Genomic DNA, 23,107 nt, shown 5'->3' on the forward strand with positions numbered 1-23,107 from the left:
GCACTCTGTGCAGGCAGAGGTAGGCCTTGTTTGTGCCAGCACCGTGCCGTAATAACGCAGATACAAGACATGCGTGGCAGAGCTAGCTTGTTCCTGCCTATCTCTGCCCGGCGTAGGTGTAGCCCCTGTGTGCCGAAGTACTCTGCTGATAGGTAGGTCTGCTGCAACTTGTACAACGTTAACAGCCTGCAACCAAATTCTGGAGTCAAAAACCATGATGTTTCTAAGTTATTTACTCCTTGCTCAGACTTAAGGCTTTGGTACATTCTGGCTTACCTACTTCCTCCACTGAGAAATTTAAAATACAAAACCTTAAGAATCAGTGTAGAAGCAGACACAATGTCTTTTTTAACCAACCAATGCTGTTTGCACATTGAATTGTAAAAGATCAATCAACCAACGTATCAGTGAAAGCACATCTACAGATGACAAGCCAGTCCAGTAAGTCTGTGGTAGTTTAGGGAACCAGGGACAGGTGCTACGAGCTGGACTCCAGGGATGTGCTTGTCACCAAGACAAAGAGATTAAACTTTTGCCCATCAGGTTTGCCAGTGTTCTGCTTGATTGTCAGCATCCAGGTGCTATATAAATTCTGTAAACTTTCTGAATGCAGAAATGCTTTGACAGCTGCACTGATGCTGTGCAGGAGATAGGGATTTAATTACGAGAACTCCAAAGACTCTCACTAGTAAGTTTACAGGATGTCATTTTAAGTCTTCGAGGGCTACCTGCAGGAGGATGGAGGGGGACGCAGAGCTTCTATAAGTAGTGCTGGTAATCTTAATGCCAGGTTTACCTTCTTAATCTCACTTTGTGTGACATACTTGCAGAGCTAGATGTGAATTTCAGCACAGAATCTTATAAAAACTGGGATGCCTCAGAAGCAGGAAGAACTTTAAACAAATGTCTCAGTCTTTATTGATTTTTTTTTTTCTTTACTGGCATCTTGCTGCTGTTTTCATTGTGGTGGCTTGTCACTGATGCTCGGAGTTTGTTTTATTTTAGCACAGATTCTATACAGTCCAAGTATGTTTTAGCAATGAGAAATTTCCCTTTCTGAAGCAGGATGGGGGAAGCCTTTTTTTTTTTTTCTGTTTTTATTTTTTTTTAAGAAGGGGTGTTTTTAAGTTCTGCTCTTAAACTAGCTGTCTAACTGGTATGTTGGGCCTTGTTAAGTTCAGTAAAAGCTTTGTCTCATTTAATGTCTTATTTGTTTAACTTATCTCACAGCAGTATTGTAAACAAAACCAGCTGTCAAGCTCTCATACTAGCTTCTTAACTCCTTTTTCAATAGGGCGGGTACTTTATATTTTCGTATGTAATTTTTTGAGATTGCCCTTACTGTCCCATCATTTCATAAAGCAGCTATTGTTACTCTAAGAACTTGTCTTTTCATGCTTTCATAAGTATTAAATCAAAACTATTGGTTATCTTTACAATGAGAAGATAGTGATTATTTTTGATTTCCTCTATGAATCACACCACGGTTTAAGGAAGTTTTGGTTCTGTGTTTTGATGTGGACACTGAGTGTTTTTATTTGGGTATCATGGCAGCGTGCTCGTGTATGTGAGCCTTCAGGTGATACATAACTAGCCTGTGTTGGATCGATAGGGCTGAAGGGCAAGAAACATCTTCATTGGGTTAATAGGGAAGTGCAAACAATACCGGTTAATTTAAGATTAATTTTTATTGTCAATTAAGATTGACCAGTGGGAGTGGACACGTATGATGTGGGAGAAACGGTGTGTGTGTGTTTGTTTTTTTTTTTTTTAATGTGTATCCATGATAGTTGTGTGTTATGAAAGTTCTGTAGGGACTTGCACTCTGTAATCACATCTGACTACTCTCTACTAGGCAGAAGCTGAAGAAGATTGTCACTCTGATTTGGTAAGAACTGATGACAATGAAAGATCTGGTGAAGCAAATCTTCAGGTACGTTGTATACACTAGCATTTTATTTTGAACGCAGCACTGCTGTGATTTCAGCTGCACTGTTTGTGTTCATCTGGTTATCACGTATTTGTTGATATGACGTGTGCTTAATGTCTCTGCCCCTCCAAAAGTGAAATTTTACATTGTGCTTCAGTAAAGTCAGCCGTCAGGTAGCTGTACAGATGGAAGTTTGTGGCAGATCTGGAATTTCTTTGAAGAACTGTGGAAATCAGACAGCAATTTCTGTATTGATTAAACTCAGGCGTAATGTGACACTTTCTTCTGGAGCAGAAAGTTGATAAAAGGAGTCTGATAGAAAAACACGTTTTCTTACATTTGCTTGTTTTCTGTGTTGGTGCTCCCTAGCAGTCTTGACAACTGCTAGAAACACTTAAAGTGTAACTTCAAAGATGGTGAAGAAAATGCACGGCAAGAATAACTTGTCTTGTTTCACAAAGCGTAATGCTTTCTTTCTTAAAAGAGAAAGGAATGTAAGGCCTCAGTTGTATTTTATCTAAATGACGGCCTTGATTGTCGTAAAGCTTAGTATGCTTACGTACAAAAATGAGCTTTTCTACATTTTCATTTCAAGAATTAATTCGTGCTTAAGGTAGTTCTGCATGAATAAGAACACATGATATCTCTCAAAAGCATATTTTTCTATGGAGTCTTAGGTCATAACCATACTACTAACAGCCACTTCTGGGAACATCCCAGTTTTTCTTCTGAGGTAGACAGTCCAGATAAAGGCAATTGTGTTACTGAATGACATTGAACAAATACACGTGCACTTTTAAAAAATGTTCTATAGAACTATTGCTAACTGTCCATGTTAACAACCTTGGAAGAACCAAGACTTGGAAGTGTAACGCATAATTTGGAATTCTTTTGTGTGTTAGTACTGTATAATCTCTGCTTAGAAGGCGTACTGTCTGAATATGTGATACTAAGTCGGAATTAATTGGATGTTTTAGGCAGAGCTCCAGATGTTCAGAGCTCAGTGGATGTTTGAGCTTGCCCCAGGTGTGAGTTCTAGTGGGTTGGAAACTCCGCCATGCAGAGCATCACCAAGAGGACTTGGAGTAAAGTCTGCAGATACCAGAGGGAAACAGGAGATAGCAAAAGAGGAAAAGGTACAAAAAATGAATGTGTGGTTCTGTTGTTATTTTCCATCCCAGTGTACCATTGCGTTTTCTCCTAAATATTTCAATACTACTTCGATAATCAGTGTCTTTTATTTCCTAAGATGAGGCTTAGACTATTTTTTGGTTCTTTTCCATCTCGTCATCTCCTTTTGGAATGGATAGCTATCTGTTTTTGTAAAGCTACAAAGCTTTGCAAAGCATTGTCATAGCTGCAAGTCCACCTGCTGTTCTAAAGGAGTCAAAGTACTGAAAAGAATTAATTTATATAACCCTGTGAAAAGTGAGTCGCGATGGAAGTATTGTGATCCAGTTAGAATAGTTGTGTTAACTTTCTACACTTCTTACACCTCCAGCACCATGCTGTGATCCAGGTGCAGGCTGGTGGGACTTTTTTTTTTTAACTTGTTTAAATCTTTTTTTAAAGAACTTGGAGAAGTTGTTGTTTGGGAATTTCACTTCTGGCTTGTAGCTTATGAATACGTTCTATCATTTTGTGTATAGAGGTATTTTGTACTCCTTTGTAGAGTATAGTAGATAAGATGAAAAATAATTTAAAATCAAATGGCATTGCTCTTGTATTTACAACCAACTTAAGTGTTCTGTGTAATTTATTCTGCAGGCAAAAGAACTTTTCCTGAAGGCAGTAGAAGAAGAACAAAATGGGGCCCTTTATGAAGGTAATAGGAAGTCTGCAGTGAGTGTCTTTGCAGAGTAATTTAACCTACTAATTTATGAATAAGAGTGCATGATGACAGTGAACTTAAACTGAAGGCTAACAGTAATTTGAGAATTATTTGGATAAGCAAACAACCTTGCTGTAAAAGGAACCATTATATCGCAGATCTACGGTTGAAAGAATCAAGGAAAGAATTTCTAGATTGTGGACAAAACACGAGAGTATTTTGAAATCTAAAAATATTCGCACTAGCTTAAAGGAAAAAAAAAAAAGGCGTAGCCCACACAGAATCAAAAGGAGAAAACAGTTATTCTCCACTTCCCACCAGCAAGTGATGCTCAGCCATGTCATGAGAAGCAGGGCCTCGATAAGTGTAGCAGTTGTTTGGGAGGACTGTTCCTACACATACATCCATATGAGACCTCAGTAACAAGGTCCTACACCAGACAGATAAATTACTGAGCGTGTGTTGGGACATCTGTTTTCAGACCACACTTTTATCTGCTGACCTGGCCCAGTTCGCCAGAATCCAAGTGACTTTTTAAGCCTGCTTCTGGTATCTGCTGATACCTGACGTTTGTGAGGCAGTTATGTGAAGCAGCTTCTTTGTGCTCAAGTACAGTACAGGCCTAGCTCGGAGACTGAATGCTAAAGTTGAGGCTGATCTGTTCAGCAGAGGCTGCTGCTGTTCCCTATCCTCACCAGCCACAGGATGCTAGCTGTCAGTCAGCAGCACTGACAAGTACTCAAGGGAACATGAACACTTACTTGTCCCAGACTCAGGCTTCTCAGACTCATTAGTGTATCAAGTTCTGAGCTCCAAACTCACTGACGGTTTGGTTTGTCTTTTTAAAGGTCCAAGCTGAGGGAGAATGGCTATCCGGTCTTAGTATCATCACGTGGGAATAATCATGTGGGGATATAAAGAGGCATATAAATACATTCAGTCTTTTTTAATACTGGTGTTAAGGTCATGTATGCATGTACACTTTTGCCATTGCCTTCAGAAGGATCCACAGAGTTAACTCAGAAGAAAGCCATGCTGCAGCTTAAATAACAGTTCTTTCACACAGGGTTTTTTTCCCTTGCCTCTTTCTCTACTCAGTGTTTGTAGCATCTTTGGAGTGTTAAAGGCAGAAGTACTTTCTCTGAGTGCTGGATGAAGCCCCAGCTGTCAGTTCTCTCTCACATCCCATAGTCTTTTGTTTGCTTTCTGAAAAGGCTTCTTTCAAACCAGTCAGGTTTCTCATCCTCAGTGTTTTGAGTGGCTTGCTTCTGTGCCTTGTGTAGCTTCCATGGTACCATGGTAAAATTTACTTGTTTTGGGTCTGTTGTCGATGTTTTTTAAACGTACAGCAATATTTTTTGATACTTCACCTATATAATGTTATGTATGTCTGAATATTAGTCTGTACTATATTGGGAATTTAAGGTATACCTACATCTTCTTTCAAATTCAGTTTCGTGTTCCTTTTGGTTATTTATGACAGCAATGCTTAAAAATTCTGTGGCTTGCTGGAAAAACTTCCAGTCCTATGCAACAAACAAAATCAGGACTTTAGCATAAAATAGCATTTACTCTAAAATTTTGTACTCCACAACTGATTTTTTTTTTATGGTTAAGGCAAATCTGTAAAAGCTGAAACATGAGAAATCTTTATTATGAAGGAGTATATGAAGTTTTTAGTTTTGACAGTGTTTGATTTGTTTTTCTTCTGTATTGAATTTACGCCTAATCAGTTTAGATTAAACAGGATTTACTATGCAAAGACATTTTCCACGTTTTTCAGTTTTCAGTACTTCTACTTGAAGTCATCTCTCTGAAACAAGTCTTTGCTTTGGTAAGCTAATATAGGCATCAGACACATTTAAATATTAGACCTTTTGTTTGCAGCCATCAAGTTTTATCGTCTAGCCATGCAGCTTGTACCTGACATAGAGTTTAGGATCACCTATACACGGTCCCCAGATGGTGATGGAGTTGGAAAGAGGTGGTGAGTACGAAAGTTTACTAATTAAGTGCATAGGAGTATTGAAACCTGAGTAAAATGATTTACAGTGTGTCCTGTAGGTCCTGGGGCTTTCCATCATAGTCATCAAAATAAAGGCAGGTTTGTTCAGTGTAACATCTTACTATGGTTTTAGTCACGACAGGCCCAAACATAATTGTCCTCTCTATACGTTTTAAAACCCATTGATAGGTCTGCTAGTTGCAGGCTGGGCTCTTTATTCTCAGCTCATCCTATTAAGCTTGTCTAGAGTAGAATTAAGTGATACTAAAAAGTGACTGGAAGATCGTTCAACAACTTTGTATCCCAACGTAGGAGAAGGAAAGTATTTTGTTATGAGATTAAGGAGAGTTGTGTAGTCTGTGGTTACTTTGTGCAAGCAAGCATGAGCCTGTTAAAGGACCATATTGTGACATGCAACTTAAATATGATCCAGCAAATTGATGCAAAGATAAGGACACCTGTTGTTATGTCTGATATCAGTTTTGGCATTCCCTCTTCCTAGTGTTGAGGATAACGAAGAGGATGGCAAAATGGCTGATCTCCTGTCAGATTTCCAGCAACAGTTAACTCTTCAGGACTCTTCCGTCAAACTTTGTCAGCCTGAGCTTGACGTTAATCAGACCCATATCTCAGGTATGAGTTAAGATGGACTTCAGGAGTTCAGGGGAAGAATTTTTATAGATGTTTCACTCTGACTTTATTAAAACATTTACCTTTTTCATTCTAAAGGGAATTTTAGAGAAAAGTACACAGTATCTCTTTATTTACTTTTATAGTTATATCTAACGATGTCGTGGATGGTTTTGCCTTAAACCTACAACCTTTTTTATGTAGTATGTATGATTTGTGCCTCAGCTATTTTCACCTGATCTCAAAGCAGTTATACTGAGGAAGGTCATTGAGTCTTTTGTGGATGTGGTGTTACAGGTCAAGCCGTAGGCTCCAGAAAGCACCACTTGTTGAAAATAAATGAAATGTAATTCCTAATAATAGAAGATCAGTGAACAAGACTATTTACAGCTGAAACAGAGAAAACACAGGGAGGCAGGAAGTTATAAGAAGGAAATGAAGCCAAAATTCTTAGGGCATTAGAAATTCAGTGAGAATGCTAGGAGAATTCTCATATGATCTTGTGGAGCTTTGATGAGGATTCTGTCATTATCTTATATTACATTAGAAGACGTTTTAAAACAATGCTATGTGATAACATTTTATAACATGTGATAACATTAACATTTTCATAACACCACTGGACTTGTACCACAAAATACAGAGTGATGTGACACCAATTTCGTAGTGCATACATTGTTCTTAGGGTGTTTTATCCATTACGGAATGTGATCTGAGCTTGTCTTGCCAAAGCAGTGTGCTTTGAGGTAATGTTATACATTAGATGAGATGGAATAAAAAAGCAGCTTTACAGACACTGTATGTGCAATGTACCTGTGGAATTTGGTACCTTACAAGTACTCGTATTTGTAGTCTAACACTGCATTTTTGTCCTGTTGTTTTAACATAATGCAATTGAGTCTTAACTTCTGATTTTTTTTTTTCCATTTGTTCTTGGTAGCTACCCTGGTATCCGCCTGCAGTGTGGAAAAATAGATTTATTTTTTTTTTGTGGAAAGTCAGAGTGTCAGTAACTGAAGTACAGACAAACTATTGATTTACACATTACAATCTAACAAGAAACTGTTTTCTATTTGCAGCGTTGCCTTTGGAAGTACTAATGTACATCTTCCGATGGGTGGTTTCGAGTGACTTGGACCTAAGATCATTAGAGCAATTATCTCTTGTTTGCCGAGGATTTTACATTTGTGCCAGGTATTGTAGACAATTTACCTAGAGTAAAGCTTCTATCTGCTCTAAGGAAGAAAAAAAATTGTTTTATGCACAAGCATGTATAAACAGCATGTAGAGGTGGATAACAAATTCATAGAACAAAATTGTCAGTATTGAAGGGGTCAGGTTTTTTGTTTTCTTTCATTGGTTTGTTTTCATGCAGGCCACTAAATTTTATGTGTAGGACCATGTCCTGCATTTTCTTCCCATGGCAAGTCCCATGTTACGCTCCTCACAGTGCTAATCAGCTTTTGAGTATGCCACTGATCGGTATGTTAGATGACTTCACTGTAATAAAAGTAACTGAAAGTACTTCTGCCCTGTTTGCAAGGTCTCCAAAACGTTTGTCGTGTCGTTATCCTCATGGCCACACAGAGGAGTGCCAGACTGCTGAAATGCTCTTCTGTACTTGGCTGAAAATTACATTGTGTTCTTGGATTTCTTGGGGAGAAGGAAATGGCTTTCAAATGCTCCAGGATTAAGGAAATTAATGACTTTAAATTATGCTACTCTATGAGCCACAGTAGCTCAAGAAAGCTTCTTTCAGTTGCATTCAAACCAAATAAAGGCATTTGTTGTTCTGATACATAAAAGATGAAGTTTGCAGGAAAGTTTTGAGTTAAAAGTTTTACTTTTTTCTTATTTTTACTAGAGATCCTGAAATCTGGCACCAAGTCTGTTTGAAAGTATGGGGCAGGAGTTGCAATAAGCTTGTTCCGTATTCCTCTTGGAGGGAAATGTTTTTGGAAAGGCCTCGCGTTCGATTTGATGGTGAGGTGTACTTTGGGCAACAGATTTTAGTTACTGCATGTAACCATGACAGGAGCAATCAGATGGGTTTTATGTTTATGACTTTGTTAGACCTGATCTGAATTTATTGGGACTGGGTAACCAGCTCTCACCCTTCCAACCTCAACCGTTCTGTGATTCTGTGGGCTTTTGAATCTGTAGAATATCTGTAAAAACAAGGGGAGGGTGTACGGGACAAACAAAAACTTCCACGTATTTAAGTAACAAAAACTCAAAAGTTTCGGGTTACCATTTTTAATCTTAAGTATTGTATACACTTCGTTTTTGTTCATATGCTTGTTTCCTTCTTTCCTGTAGGTGTGTATATCAGCAAGACAACGTACATACGCCAAGGAGAACAATCTCTTGATGGTTTCTATAGAGCATGGCACCAAGTGGAATATTACAGGTAGAACTGTAGTACAATGAGTGAGTGAAATGTTTCTCTCTTAAGTTCTTTAGATCCAGCCCTTGATATCTCAGACATTAATCACTCTGTAAAACCCAGTGGAGCTATTACTGTGTGCAAGGCTATATATTTTTTTTTGAGAACAGGTCTTAAGAAATAGTCCTTGTTACAATAATTAGAGGCGGACTTAGAAACACATTTCATGTTTGGTTATACTGTTTCATGGGGATAGAAGTTCAACAGTAATAACATTAATAGACAGATTTCATTCCCCAAATCACTTCTGTTTAACATTTCTGATATAATAATTGCTTTTAGCAAAGGGAAAACAAGTGATTATATGAGAGCTGTTTATTTTAACTCATTTGTAACCAGTTTTACGTAATCAAGAGGCTGAGCTTTCTCAACTTGCTGTAAATACGTTCCCATTGGTTTCTTCAGGCTATTTTTCTTTTGTCCTTCATTCTGCTGTTCACTAAGTTTGTTCCACTCCACTGTCTTTTCTGAGGCTGGAAACTTAATAGAAATTGTTGAATCTCATGGCTATTTATAGAGTCTCCCAAACATCAAGATGGTATCTGAGTAGTGTAAAAGTTAATCAGATCCCAGAACCTGAAAAAGACCATATGACATTGTCCATTCCGTACTAACACTCTAATTAAGATTTTATTGCATTTCTTTCAACGGGTGCTGGAAATGGAGAAAACTTACTTGAGGTCAGTTTTGACTCCAGAATAGCCTGCTTGCTTTAGTGAGAGCTGGCAAAGCTCCCCAACTGCTCTCCTTTTGCATAACTCCTCATAACTTGATCTTTTAATCTTCAAAACTCTCTTTTGTGTTTTGATCTCTTTTTCTGCTATCTCCTTCTGTGAAATGTCCAGTGATTTTTAAAATAAATAAATAAATCTAGATTTATATTGTGTAATTATATTTTTGCAGGTATTTGAGATTCTTTCCAGATGGTCAAGTTATGATGCTAACAACTCCTGAAGATCCTCAATCTATCGTTCCTCGCTTACGGACTAAAAATACAAGGTTAATGAAAGAAAATATTTAGCCGTACAGTTTCCCTACCGCTTCTATGTGGCAATTTCTACTTACTTTTGCGTCCAATTCTGTATCTGGGCTTAGCAAGACAACAGCAAAAATGTAATGTTATTTTTGTTGTAGGAAAACTACTGGGAACTACAAAGAGTTTTGGTCTTTATGCCAAGATACCCTTCGCTTTAAGGTCCTGGTATTATAAGTAGATTTCCTCTGCAGGATACATGTTTTTGAACTTTTAAAGGAAGTAAATGGAAGAATACGTGTTGTTAGATTGGTGGCTTTAGTATACTTTTAAAGATACCATTTTGTAATTGACTGCTTTCTCACATTTCCTTGGCTGTGTTTGTGAAGGACAGTGAAGTTTTTGGTGGGACTTGTGTAAATTATTGCTTGATTTCTTTTTGATGTTTGTGTGGTCTTATTAAAAATACAGAAAATCATTTGGGACTTCAGAACAGGCTTGGACTGTTCACCAGAAACCTGAAAATACTTAGCAGTAGGCTAGATAGGACAGTAAAGATAAGTTAATCAGTTCTATCTGGGAAAATTTAAAAGCAGCCTTCCAAAATGATTTCCTAATTTTGTACTATGAATGAGCCTGGTATTTACCAAATGCAAATAAAAACAGGTCTCCTGGATTATGATACATAGTCTTCTTTTCATTACTGATATTTGTAGAAGACTTTTGGGACAGCAAACTTCTTTGCCCTTGACACTGTCTTCCTCTTAACCTTCCAGAACGGATGCAATCTTACTTGGCCATTATCGTCTTTCCCAGGAAACGGACAATCAAACCAAAGTATTTGCTGTAATAATGAAGAAAAAGGAAGAGGTAGGTAGAATACAGAATAGAGAAAAATAATTTAAGGAGAGGGCTTTTTAATAAGGTTTTTCTCAGACTGAATATTTTAAGGCACCCGAAGATCTGTATTACACCAGAGGATTGAAAAATGAATGTTTAAAAATGTTTAACATAAATACATAAATGTGATGAATTGTCTTTTTTCCTCAAATCTGTAATAATCTTTATTAAGACAGATAAATATTTGGTTCACAACTGGGCAGTGGTTCTCCTCTTTAGGCTTAATTGCTATGTGTGGTGCTGTTAGGTAGTTTGTAACAGACGGGGGAAGGGTGGAAGAGGTCATTTTCTGAGATCATTTTTTGACTGTGTTTGTGTAGATGTTCCACAGCATTAAATGAAAATAAATGAGTTAGAAGTGTTACCTTACTTTACAGTGAGTTTATGTAGTTTGGGTGGTGTCCTCTGTTCTTATTTTCCTGTGAAAACATCTAAATTCAAAACTTTTTTTTTCTTTCCACAGAAACCAATTGACTACCACAAATACAGGTATTTCCGTCGTGTTCCTGTACAAGAAACAGATCACAGCTTCCATGTAGGACTGCAGTTGTGCTCCAGTGGGCGCCAGAGGTTCAACAAACTGGTTTGGATACATCATTCTTGTCACATAACTTACAAGTGAGTAAATGCAGAGCGAGATCAAAGAAGGATACTTAATTGTAAGAATACATGCGACATGAATTTGTCCAGTGCTAAGTTCAGAAAATGTGTAGGCTCTGAGACTGATGAGGCTCTAACAGAATGTCCTGGGAACAGTAATTGGTCCTGATTTGATGTATTGTAGCGAACTTTAAGAAATCCCAAGATCTGAATAACTTTTTCTAACGGTATGGGAAGCACACGGAGTAGTTGAGTTGCAGCATTGTAGCCATTTAAAGGATTTATGCACAGCGTTCAGGTGACTCCAGTGTGATGCCAGTAAAAGTGTGTGGCAAGCTTATATTCATTAAGGTATATTTCTGTTCCTCTAACCGTGCAAGCTATAAATACCGTTATGAGAGAGTCACTGCACCCGCTGTGTGGGCACTGTGGTGCTTGCAGACCGCAGAATCCAGCCGTGCAAGGTACAGGTGTGTGGCCAGCTGTCCTCATCGCTAACCCGGCAGGAGCTTTAACCCCCGTTCCTGCACCTTCCACTCTAAACTGTGGGCAGGTTGGCTGTCCAGATGTTTGGCATTGGCATTTAGGGTGGATCTTAGGTGGTCTTGTCTTCCAGTCTTCTTAACCTCTGTATTCGGTGCTTTTTTATAGGGACAAAATCTAAGAAGTAAACTACTAGTGGTTGGGAGTATAGGTAACTTACACAAACAGAAAAACAGCTTTTATAAGAACAAATATTTGCATACCTCATTTTTCAAGAAGTGGCAGTATCGAAGACATTCTTTTCAGCTTGAAATTCCTGTTCGGGTAGGGTTCTGCTTTATCTGTCAGTATCCTGGTGTCCTTTTGAAACTAGAATAAAGATGAATATAAGACACAGATAGGGGACATGCACTTCTTCTTTTTTTTTTTTTACTAATATTCAGAAATACATGGATTTCGTTTTTTTGTATTGTAAACTTACAGACAAGTTCTTGCTGTCACTTTATGTTCTGAATTCATGTTTCTAGTTGAAACAAATGAAAGGGGATTTTTTTTAAAGACTAATATGATGGCTTAAGTGATACCCTGCTCTTTTTCAAGCTTAGGAGCTAGAAATAAAAGCAGAAGGGGAAGTGATTTCTTTGTTATTAAAGCAGAAGTGTATTCTGTATGGTGTGACCTAGCCAACGTTCACATGCTTTTAGAACGAGGCGGTGTGAAAGATACGTACATTCCAGCTGTAGTTTGCACGTGCTGTACTGTGGAACTTGACTGCATAACTGAGGGAGTTAAACAGCAACTTGTGTCTGATATAACTTTTATAATGCTCTTTGCAGATCGACTGGTGAGACAGCAGTTACTACTTTCGACATTGACAAGATGTACACCCCTCTGTTCTTTGCACGAGTGAAGAGTTTTACTGCATTTTCAGAAAAGCCGCTCTAAGAAACACCTTTTCCTCTCACAACTCTTGCATGAATAAAAGTTTGTAGCTAATGAGCACTTAAGTTATAAATGTGTATATATTTGGAGCATTTTAAAATTCTGGGGTTGGTGGTTTTTTCTGTTTCTTTTTTCTGAAGGCAGTACGTTCCATTTGATTATGGCTGGGGATTTGTTTTGAGATCAAGCTTATGAGTATAAAACACCTTTACGTTGTGACAAGAATTTGATAACAAAGTTTTTATTTTTTTTAAACAGATTTTATAAATCAGTCTGCTTAAAATGTGAGTCTTCATCTGCCTGGACACTGGTTTGTCCAAAAGGAATTGTTATAGGAAAATCTCATTGTCCATGGGACAGTGTTTGTGGTCTCTGGTGAAGGTTTGAAATGTGAAGGGGAGAAAGATGTCTTATATTTGTTAAGCTGTGTGACTTAAAAGAACTTCAAATAAATGTTTTCTTTAAATTAAATTTATTTTGTTTGCCTTCAAGATCTGGCGTTATGTCAACATCAACCTTAAGGAAAAAAAACAATCCAGGGCAAGCAGTCACGAAGTGTAACGTTTAAATGCAGAGGTACATCCCCACCAATGCAGTGATTCCAGCTGGTCGTAACTGTAACTTGAGCTTTACACAAGTTCAGTGGAGCCTGCCTTCTCAACGGGATGGACATAAAAGGGAGAAGGGCGTGGGCAGCGAGCTGTCCTCCTGTACTGTAGGCTGAGTTGGCAGGGTACATGGCTCTGCTTGGGAAGTGTCACAGCGCAATGGTGAAATGCTTGTGTGTGTACTGCTTATGCGTTGGCAAGGTCTGATTGCACGAGTAAGCAGGCCTCGCTTAAACGTGTTTGTAATGTGCTATAACCCTTCATCTAACCTTGCTACAGATGCTGTAAATCCTTCGAGCATTTGTTGTACTAAGATAAATTTTGAGGCTGCTGTAGATGTTCAGGTGCCGTGTACTGCTAAATCATGAAGTGTACCTTGAGATTGGTGCAGGTACTGTATGCTGCTTCTCCTGCATATATTGCTTGGGGGTGTAGTGCAGACACTGTAATACAGCTTATCATATGTATGTTGGGTTCTGAAAGAACTGAAGCTTTTTAGTGTAGTTTTTTTAAGCCATTTTGCATAATTTGCCTTTGAACATCTCATGTCGAAATACTGACCTGGAGTTGAGGACTGAAGTCTGAAAGAGCTGCGGAAAGAACTATTCTTGTTCCATAATTTATAAAGTGTATCTTTGCAAGAAGCTACACGATTAAAAATACATCAATAAACCATGATTTTGAACACACAATCCCTTGCAATTTCTTATTTTGCCAAGAAAACATTATTTTCATACAATAAAAGATGACTACTTGGGAGTTACCGTGGATGAACCGCGTGTTAGGCAAGACTGACAGAATTAATCTCTTAATAACTTCTTATTATGCCACTTAAAGGTTACCAGAAAAGCAGAGGAGCTTTCAGGTACATGAGTTCTGGATAAGGATGTATATCTAAAACTTCTTGCGTTCTGTAGCTAGTCTTTTGTAGCTAACTAATGAGACTTTGCCTACAACCCTTTGGCCGATGCCCTTAGGCTCCAGGGCTGCACTTGCACTCTTACTTCATACAACAGAACATTTAATGAGCGTATTGTGCTCTTGTAATTGTTGAAGGGAAACACAATTGCTTGGAATATCAGCTTCATGCTTTGAAGATAAGTAATGAAATATTGCCAAATTTGTGAATGAGGAAAGATGTTAGTTACCTACCCTTCTATTGATGGTGGTAAAGATCTGATTCCGTCTTCTGAGTAATGTATAAAGCTTTTGTGACAAGAATCAGAAGATGGTTCTGATTATTGGCTTTGTTCAGTAACTAAATTCCATGTATTAGAACTCCCTTTCAATTCAAAGGCCTTTTCATATCGAGATTTCTGCTGCTTCTGAGCTTTTTTTTTTTCCTTACCTTTGTCATATGTTTGAAATATACTCTGGCCACAAAGGAAAAACTAGCTAGTGTCTTGTTATACATTGAGATCTTTTACAAATTGAGATCTTGGTTCAGCGGAAGTCTTAGGCAATTATTATTTTAAGGTTATATGAAATACTCCTTCACCAGGAAACTTATGCGAGCCTCCTGTGGGACGGAGCTATGACTAATATGCCTGTTCATCTACGTTTAGCAATAAGAGAGAGTCAAGCTAGTTTGCCTTTTGAAATGGTTTACCATTGGCAAACACTATTACTGTCTGGTCACGTGCAACTGTTAAAATAGTACTTCTTTCGGCAACAAAGGGCGAGCGGTTGTTCTTCCTTTGGTCTATGTAGGAATTTTTAATAGTCCAAGGCTTTAATAGCAAGAGGCTTTGTGTTCTTACAATAAAACTAAATTGTCCTTTTAATTACCATATAAAGACACTAGTTGCTGTAACTAGTTTACTGCTGGCAAATTGTCCTTGGCTAATTATATTAGTAACAGTAATGAAAGAATCAGGGATACATACTTGTGCAGTCCTTTTTCCCTAGATTTTTTTGGGGGTGAGACAAGTCCACTTGTAAATGGAGGGAGAGCTACAAAAGGGAACAAAAGCATAATTTTCAGAGCTGTTGATCTGTGGTTTTTTTTTGTTTGTTTTTTTTTTGCATTGGCTTGAAAACAGCAAGCGGCCTTTTGTGCTGTTGAAGAGGTCTTTGTGGCCCAACATTTTACTGACAAGGAAATACTTCCTTGTCCCAATAAAGAAACTCTACAGAATAATGTTCTGGAGCCTTCAATTCATGCTAGCAAAAGTGGAGTCTAGCCAGTTGTTTCAGTCTGTGCAATTTCTGCAGTACACTGGAATGAGCCTACAGTTAAACACACAATGCGTTTTTGCTTTCTTTAGCAGAGATGAGGGAGTAAAACAGATTATGGCACTGCCAGAACACTCTGGTCACACCCCCACTGTACAGTTAAACAGTCTAAATGCTAAGCAAATCTTGTGGGGGGAAGGTGCTCAGATGACCAAATGCCATGCTAATTGGGCTTGGTCTAATCAAAGCCAATTACACCTTTGTGTGTAATGCTGGTCTGTAGAGGTGGGGAGAAGGAGAGAGAGTGATTCAGTGCTATTAGCAAAAGATCAGCTGCAGACACTTTCCAGTTGCTGAGCTTAGCTCCTCTATCAGAAAGCTCGAGCCAACCCAGTCAGAATTTCAAAAACGCACCATGCTTACACAAGGTTTTTAAAGAAAGAAAGAAAACAATGGACTCAGGTGTTTCTATTTATTTATTTTAATTTAATTTTAATTTTAATTTTAATTTTAATTTTTATTTTTAATTTATTTGTTTAAACCCAAGAAACTTCCACTGGAATGTATGCCAGTATATTTGGAATCTTGTCAACATTGAAAGGGCAAGCATGTACTTCTCCGTTTCATCTTCTGTTCAAGATGAGAAAAATATGAAGGCTTATATACATTCACAAAACAGTTTGAATCACAGAAATGAGCATTGCATATGTTATCTAGTATTAATACACGTAGAGAAAACTTCCACTTGATAGTCACTCAGTTTGGAGTTGCACTTTGTCCCTTATGCTTAAGACTAGCAGCTTTCTCGGTCAAGTGACTTGCGTAATGGTTGAAACAGTGACTTGCTTGAAAGGAACAGTTAGAGCTCTGACGTATATTTATCCTGTCCAGAGATTAGCTTCTGAGTCCTTACAAGAATGTTTAAAAGACCAAGTGCTAGATAATATTGGTTGAAGCAAAGGATTTGAAAGAGGAACTAGAATCTGTTACTGAATGGGAACTTTTGGGATGCATAAAAATGGCATTTTCTCTCAACTAAAACTTTCAGCTCTGATACTGTAGCACGTAGTGCTTCTGAAGGTAATATTCTTACCTATTTCACGATTGGCAACCTTCTTACTTCAGCAACTGCAGGTATTCCGGCATCTTTTGAATAGTTCTGTAGCACATTTATTAATTTAGCCTCAGAATGCTCTGTGAGAAATAGCTGGGTAAGATGCCGAGCTAAGAAAACTGAGACTAGTAAATCCTGGAAAATTAAATTATTCTTCAGTGTGGAAAGCCAAGATGAGTAGGCACCTTTTCACACATTTTTGTTTCTGAATTAATGAATCTTCCCTTGAGAAGGTAAGTACAAGTGCAAAACCCTGCATGTTTCCAGGCTAAATTTACACCCCAAATAAATTTCTTTTCAATAATTCTACCTCCATTACGGTAACAGAAAAATAGCTGGGATCCTATATAATAGGATGAAAAAACTACTTGTCACAACTGTTGCTTTTATAAGAGATACCTTGTCTACGAGCTGGTAGGACATGTGGTCATATGTAATGCAAAGAGTAAATCAGAACGAAAATGCTGAATATTTGCTTTTGATAAGATTATTGACAGCATATGCATGATTTTATGATGGATTAAACAACAAAATTGTAGAGAGCTACATGGAATTGCTTTTTCACAAATATTCGACCAGTGGAAAGGTGATAGTAGAACTGCATCTCCTCTGTTTGAAGACCACAGGTAGACTTTGGAAAAGATGGTAAATAAATTATATTAACAAGTATAATCCACAAATAAAGAATGAAACAGCATAGCACGCAGGTCTGTTTAATAACTAACCAAATATATATATATATACACCTTTTCTGTTAGCAAAAGTTGCTAAAACAGAAATTCTGAGCGATTTAATTTTTTTTAAATTTTTTTTTTTTTTGCAAAGAAATGTTCTTGTTTGATTCCCCACCTCCACCCCAGTAGTGGTACCCCTCCGTGCAGGTGGTTTATAAGGAAGAAAAGCTTTGGGGTGCGGCTTTGTGGCGTGTGCTTACTGCTGTCAGCGCCCAGTGATGCTGCTTGGCCATTAGGTGGCACACCGCAGTGGGAAGTGTTCTTGGGTGCTTAGTATTGATTTTTCCTTACATCTTTAAAACTTGAGAATATTCCAGAAAAAAAAAAAAAAAGAAGAAGAGAAAACGCAACAAGCTGTAGGTTTAGCCTGCCAGGCGTTCAGCTCCTTGCCTTTCTGCACTGTAAGATGTCCGTGATAAGACAGCCGAATGGGGGATAAACAGGTAAGCCAGCTCCCCAAAGGGATTTTAAGTGTCTGAATCCAAGTGGAGTTTTCAGTCCTGAATTTGCTTCCCAAACTCCAGAGCAGCTTCTAAATGGGAAGCAAAGCAGCTGATGTGCTAAATGGGAACATCCTCAGACGATGAAGGATGGTACGCTGTACAGAAGTGCGATTTCAACACTGCCACTCGGAGAGCACAGAACTTAGGTTTGGCTCCAGTACTTCACGCTTCAGTGTTTATTAACCTGGGTGGACAATTGGTTACAGAGAAGTTAACCTTTATCAGCTGGCAGTTACACATTTGAAAGAAAGAGACAAAATATTGGATCATTTTCTTCTCTTTTCCCTAAAATCTGCCATCCTTGTCTCCTGACTGGAACTGTGGTCACACAAACAGGTGACTTTGCTCCTAAGACAATTAGGGGAGCAGGCACCTTTAGTGCAGTTCTTCCACCTCACCATTTTTTAGGAGGGGGCAAAAGGCAAAGACAGCTGCTATTATGAAACCTTCCAGAAGACCTTTGAAGTTCATGGTACTTCCCACAACCTCTGTATGCTGGTTTCAGTAAAAATCGATGAAAAGGTCTTTAATCTGTTTTCGATGATGTGACATCTGCCCTAAATGACAAATACAAATGTAGTGGGTTGGTTCGGTACTGCCGGGAAATTTAATCACACGGAGAAGAAAATATTGAATACCCTTAAACTCACCTTGAGTACATATATTAGTAATTGACAGTGTCTAGACAGATGGTGATCTGGAAAGTAAAGTCTGGGCAAAATAAACTTACAGATATTAAAGTCAGCAGCATTTCCCAGTGGTAATAAAGTGGAAAGAGGCTGGGGGGTGGGGGTGGAGCATTAACTTTTGTAGCAGTGGACAAAAGAGCTGCCAGCAGTTTCATTTGGAACCCGTCCCCTTTTTAAAGAGTGTGTCTTTTTAAAAATTTCACATAAAAAGAACAAACGAATGAACAAATGAATGAAAGAATGAATGAACAAAAGACGAAAGAAAGAAGGAAAGAAAGAAGGAAAGAAAAGAAAAGAAAAAAAAAAAGAAAAAAACACAAAGTTTGTAGAACCTGAAAAACTACAGCAAAAAGTAAGCTGATGATAAGATGAATATTTGTCTGGGTATGTGCAAAGCTGTGAATCAAGTTTTTCTTCTTTCCTTTCAAGGGACTCTAATTTAGAAACATTTTTATGGGACCCAAACCATACAGCAGATCGTATGTGATTACTGTCCCTCACTGGGACAAAGAAATAACAACGGTTCCTGTTGATCAGCTGGTGATCTCTGAGGTTCCACACAGCAGCATTTCTGACTGTCTTATGCTAAAATCACATCTATTCTGCAGAGGTTTTAAAGTGATAAAAGATTGAAAAAAGTGAGTAAAAGTAGGAGTCTTAAGTTTTTCAGGAGCCCTTGTGCTGCAGGTGTATTCAGAGTACGCCTGCTGATTTGGGCATTGTCCATATGGCGACAAGGAGGGTAGGCTGGAGCACAACGATGCCAAACCCACATCTCTGCATGCTCCCATGGCGTGGGGACAGGGCATCCCTGGAGCTGTGGGGGCAGCCCACGCGGTGGGTCCCACCCTGTCTCTTGCTGTGCAAGGCGCAGGGCTGTTCTCTGGGGCGCTCTGGCTGACTGGCTGCCCTGGCACTGGCTGCGTGCCTTTGTCATGAGGCGTTTTGGGGTTAATGATGGAGAACCTGGCTGGCAATCCCGACTGCAGCTACGCCCAAACTACCCACTTGGCAGGTAGAAGTGATCTAGAAGTGATCTTGGCCGGCACTGAGATGTGTGTGAACTAAGCTTGCTCTCGTTCTGACCAGGAGCTTTCCTGAAGCCCAGGCCTGGGAGCAGGCGTGAGTGCTTGAACGGGAAAGAGCCAGGCACAGAGAATAACTTATTTCCAAAACTGAAGGAGCATTAAGTTGTAGTTATACAGCTACCATCGACTATATGCAGGAACAGTGAGTTCCTTGGAGGTAGTTTCAAACTCCCCCAACTCTGTTCCTACTAAATAAGAGCAAAGAGCCTGCATGGCTAGGATAAGGTAAATCAGGACTTTTTGGGTCACTGGCACTTAGAAATTACATTCGCTTCCTTAACAGTTTTCCAGAGGGAGTCTGTCTCAACTAACTGGCACTCCTAATGCCACTGTGCCATTTGCAGGGCTGTGACTAGCATTTTATGGAAAGAGAAGGGAGATCCTGAGCAAGGATCTTAGTGAGAGGGGTTTTTGCTCCCTTTCTCTAAATGTGCACTTAGCTATCAACAGTACTAAGATGGGATAACAGCTGGTAATGTTACGGTCATCACGGAGATGAGGTGGGTATTATGATGGAAAAAAAGCCCATGTTATGTAGTTTGTTTGGACAATCACAACTACTTGCAGCAGCAGCAATATCTGCTGCACTCACTCTTCGGTGAACTGGTATTGACGTGTGCTTGGACTCCAAGCCCTGTGAGTGCAGATCAATTTTTAGCCAGCTCTTCCCCGACACCCTGAAAAAAACAAAAACAAAAACACAACAACAACAAAGTATTACACAGTCATGCTGTCAGTCAAACCATTTCCATCAATAACTTTTGAACCCGCTGACCAGGTAATGAATAAATGTGACCAAAGATTCAATTATACTGGGTTCAGACAGGTTTGATGGTACCCACTGAGAGTGTTTAAAAGTATCTATTTAGAAAAACTTGAAGCTCGTTGCTGCGTAATGAGGTTTGCATCTCTTACTGGAACAGAGCTTCTGAGGGACCAACCATTTAAAAATACCGAAGCGCTCCCTTGGCACCCGGGAGGGCCCTTTTCGAGAAAGCATTGGGTTTACAGGAAAGTTCGAGTTTTACCGGAAAGAGCAAATTGCGTGCTTTATTAAGGGGTTGGGCAAGAGCAGGGAAAGCAGAAGGACAAGCTTGAGGGGGGCCGAGCGCTGTCTGCCTGCAGCAGGATGCCTCATCCCTGCCGTGCCGAGAGGCTGCAGCCTCACCAAGCAGAGGAGGGCCACAGAGGGCTTCTTGTTTTTGAAAGGGCTTCTCCTTCAAATCATGGATATAGAGATTTACTTCTTTTGGCTGAAGATAAGCCTTGCTTTCTTACATTTGGCAGTACAGCTGTGTGTAAAGGTTAACTGCAAGTTTAGCAAACAGTTTTCCACGACGCCTAGTATTTACAGTATCCACAGGCACTAGTTTGGTCACAGCAGCGTACGAAGCAGCCTTTACTCACTGCTGTCAGGGCCTGCATGCTGCCTAAGCACCATCCAGGTAAGGCTGGGATGCCAGCACCTCACCCTGCCACCCCTGGTCCCACAGGAGCCAGGGTTGGGGCTGCAGATGTGCTGAGAGCAGCACATGGTCGCTCCTCTGCTCCCCACCTGGTGTTTGGGGCAGGTGAAGGCCCCACCAGCTGCTCCCCACCATGCCCTGGTAGGGACGCTCTCTTAGGGACAGGGGGTGAGGGACCTGATCCTGCTTCAGGCGTTTGCTATCCCCTCCAGAAGCAAAAAGGAGCTGGATGCACAGTTGCCTGTGGCTCTGGCCTTTCCCTGACAGTTTCTGTCAAGCACAGAAGGCAACAAGCAAAAGAGGACACTGCTCGTGCTGTGGTTTGTAGTACTTATGACTGTCTTTAGAAGAGCAAACAGATTGGGCAATGCTTGGTAACAGAAGGCGTAAGTCACGTCACTGATGATACAACTGCCAGACAATGTGAGGAATTGCAGTGTGAATCTTGGCATAACTGGTTTTGAGAAATGAAGAACACTCACATCTGAGGCAAGCCCTCCAAGGCAGTTTTGTGTCTTCATTTACTAACTTAAAACAGGAGGAATAAACTCAGTGTGAAAAGCTGGTCAGAGACCTTCCTGGCTTGCTCTGTCCTCTGAAGGGACTGCCTGTGCCTCAGGAAGTACTTGCCATCCAGAAGACCATCTTGTGTTGCTCACAGAAGTCAAGGAATCCAACAAGGAGAGCAACGGATTCTTACGGTGTTCAGATCGCTTCTGCTGTTCACCGCAGGGCCACAAAGGCCTTGTCCTGCTGCCCGGGGATGATCCTAGCAAGTCAGGCTGCTGGATGCCTTTTCAGATGTGCCACATGGTACGTGGCTAATTCAAGCAGAAGCATCTGGAGGCTGCAACTGGCTTGAGAAGACCTCCATCTGATGGAGTAAGTGTTCCCAGACTCACAGAACGGCTGAGGCTGGCAGGGCCTCTGGAGCCCATCAGGCCCAACCCCTGCTCAAGCAGGGACACCCAGAGCAGGGTGCCCAGGCCCATGTCCAGGTGGCTTTTGAAGGTCACCAAGGAGGAGACTCCACAGCCTGTCTGGGCAGCCTGTGCCAGTACTTGACCATCCTTGCAGTGAAAAAAAATATTTTCACGTGTTCAGACTGAATTTCTTTTTTTTTTCTTTTTTTTTTTTTTTTTTAATTAGCGTCCGTTGCCTCTCATCCTGTCACTGGGCACCAGTGAAAGGAGACTGGCTCTGCCTTCTTCATTCCCTGCCCTCAGATATATATATATATGTGCACTGAAAAGATTCACCCCCTTGAGACTTCTCTTCACTAGATTAAAAAGCCCCAGCCCTCTCAGCCTTTCCTCAGATAGCAGATGCTCCAGTCCCTTAATCATCTCTTTGACCTTTCACAGGACATTCCCCCCCTGCCCTCAGTATGTTCCTATCTTTCTTGTATAGGGAAGCCCAAAACCAGACACAACACTTCAGGTGTGGCCTCCCCAGTGCTGAGCAGAGGGGAAGGATCACCTCCCTTGACCTGCTGGCACCACTTCATAACACTGCCCAAGAAGGCTCTTAGCCTTTTTTGCCACACAGATACATTGCTGGCTCATGGTCAGCTTCATGTTCACCAGGACCTCGAAGTCTTTCTCAGCAAAGCTGCTTTCCAGTCATCTGGTCCCCATTCCCCCTTCTCTGCAGTTCCCCAGATCTTCCTTCTCATCCTTCTTGGAGGTAGGAGTGACATTTGCTTTTTTCCAGTCTTCAGAACATTGCTTGCACAAGAGCCAGGTTCAAATTTTTAGGGTTTTCAGATGTGCAGCATTAATATCCTACTTATGCTCTGCCTTGATTACTGATTGCATCCATTTTTAATCTCACACCAGCAGACTTTCTTCATTTGTAACTCTTAAATATACAGCATCACCTCCCCATCCTCCCCTGCCTCTCCTGGGCCCCCACCCTGCAGCTGCTACCTTGGCACGGACAGGCTGCCCCCCCTGCTGAGACACACCGTAGGGACCACTTCTACATTTTG

The 23,107-nt window shown here is 40.1% G+C and overlaps 1 protein-coding gene across 2 annotated transcripts in view; it reads left to right on the forward strand.

The window, feature by feature from the left end:
• Positions 1-14,040, forward strand: part of FBXO9 (F-box protein 9) — a 16,274-nt gene extending 2,234 nt beyond the window's left edge. The window contains exons 2-13 of one of the 2 annotated variants that reach the window (XM_083832440.1): positions 1,856-1,933; positions 2,908-3,066; positions 3,698-3,755; positions 5,649-5,748; positions 6,269-6,399; positions 7,476-7,590; positions 8,261-8,379; positions 8,716-8,806; positions 9,746-9,841; positions 10,592-10,685; positions 11,179-11,333; positions 12,635-14,040. In XM_083832440.1, the coding sequence (XP_083688566.1) occupies positions 1,856-1,933; positions 2,908-3,066; positions 3,698-3,755; positions 5,649-5,748; positions 6,269-6,399; positions 7,476-7,590; positions 8,261-8,379; positions 8,716-8,806; positions 9,746-9,841; positions 10,592-10,685; positions 11,179-11,333; positions 12,635-12,743 (1,305 nt within the window). In that variant the 3' untranslated portion in view covers positions 12,744-14,040. The remainder of the gene's footprint in view (positions 1-1,855; positions 1,934-2,907; positions 3,067-3,697; positions 3,756-5,648; positions 5,749-6,268; positions 6,400-7,475; positions 7,591-8,260; positions 8,380-8,715; positions 8,807-9,745; positions 9,842-10,591; positions 10,686-11,178; positions 11,334-12,634) is intronic. The other variant, XM_083832439.1, reaches the window with a different exon arrangement.
• The last annotated feature ends 9,067 nt before the right edge of the window (positions 14,041-23,107 follow it).

The sequence above is a fragment of the Anser anser genome (genome assembly GCF_964211835.1).
Source record: "Anser anser genome assembly, chromosome: 3".
NCBI classification, from domain to species: domain Eukaryota; kingdom Metazoa; phylum Chordata; class Aves; order Anseriformes; family Anatidae; genus Anser; species Anser anser.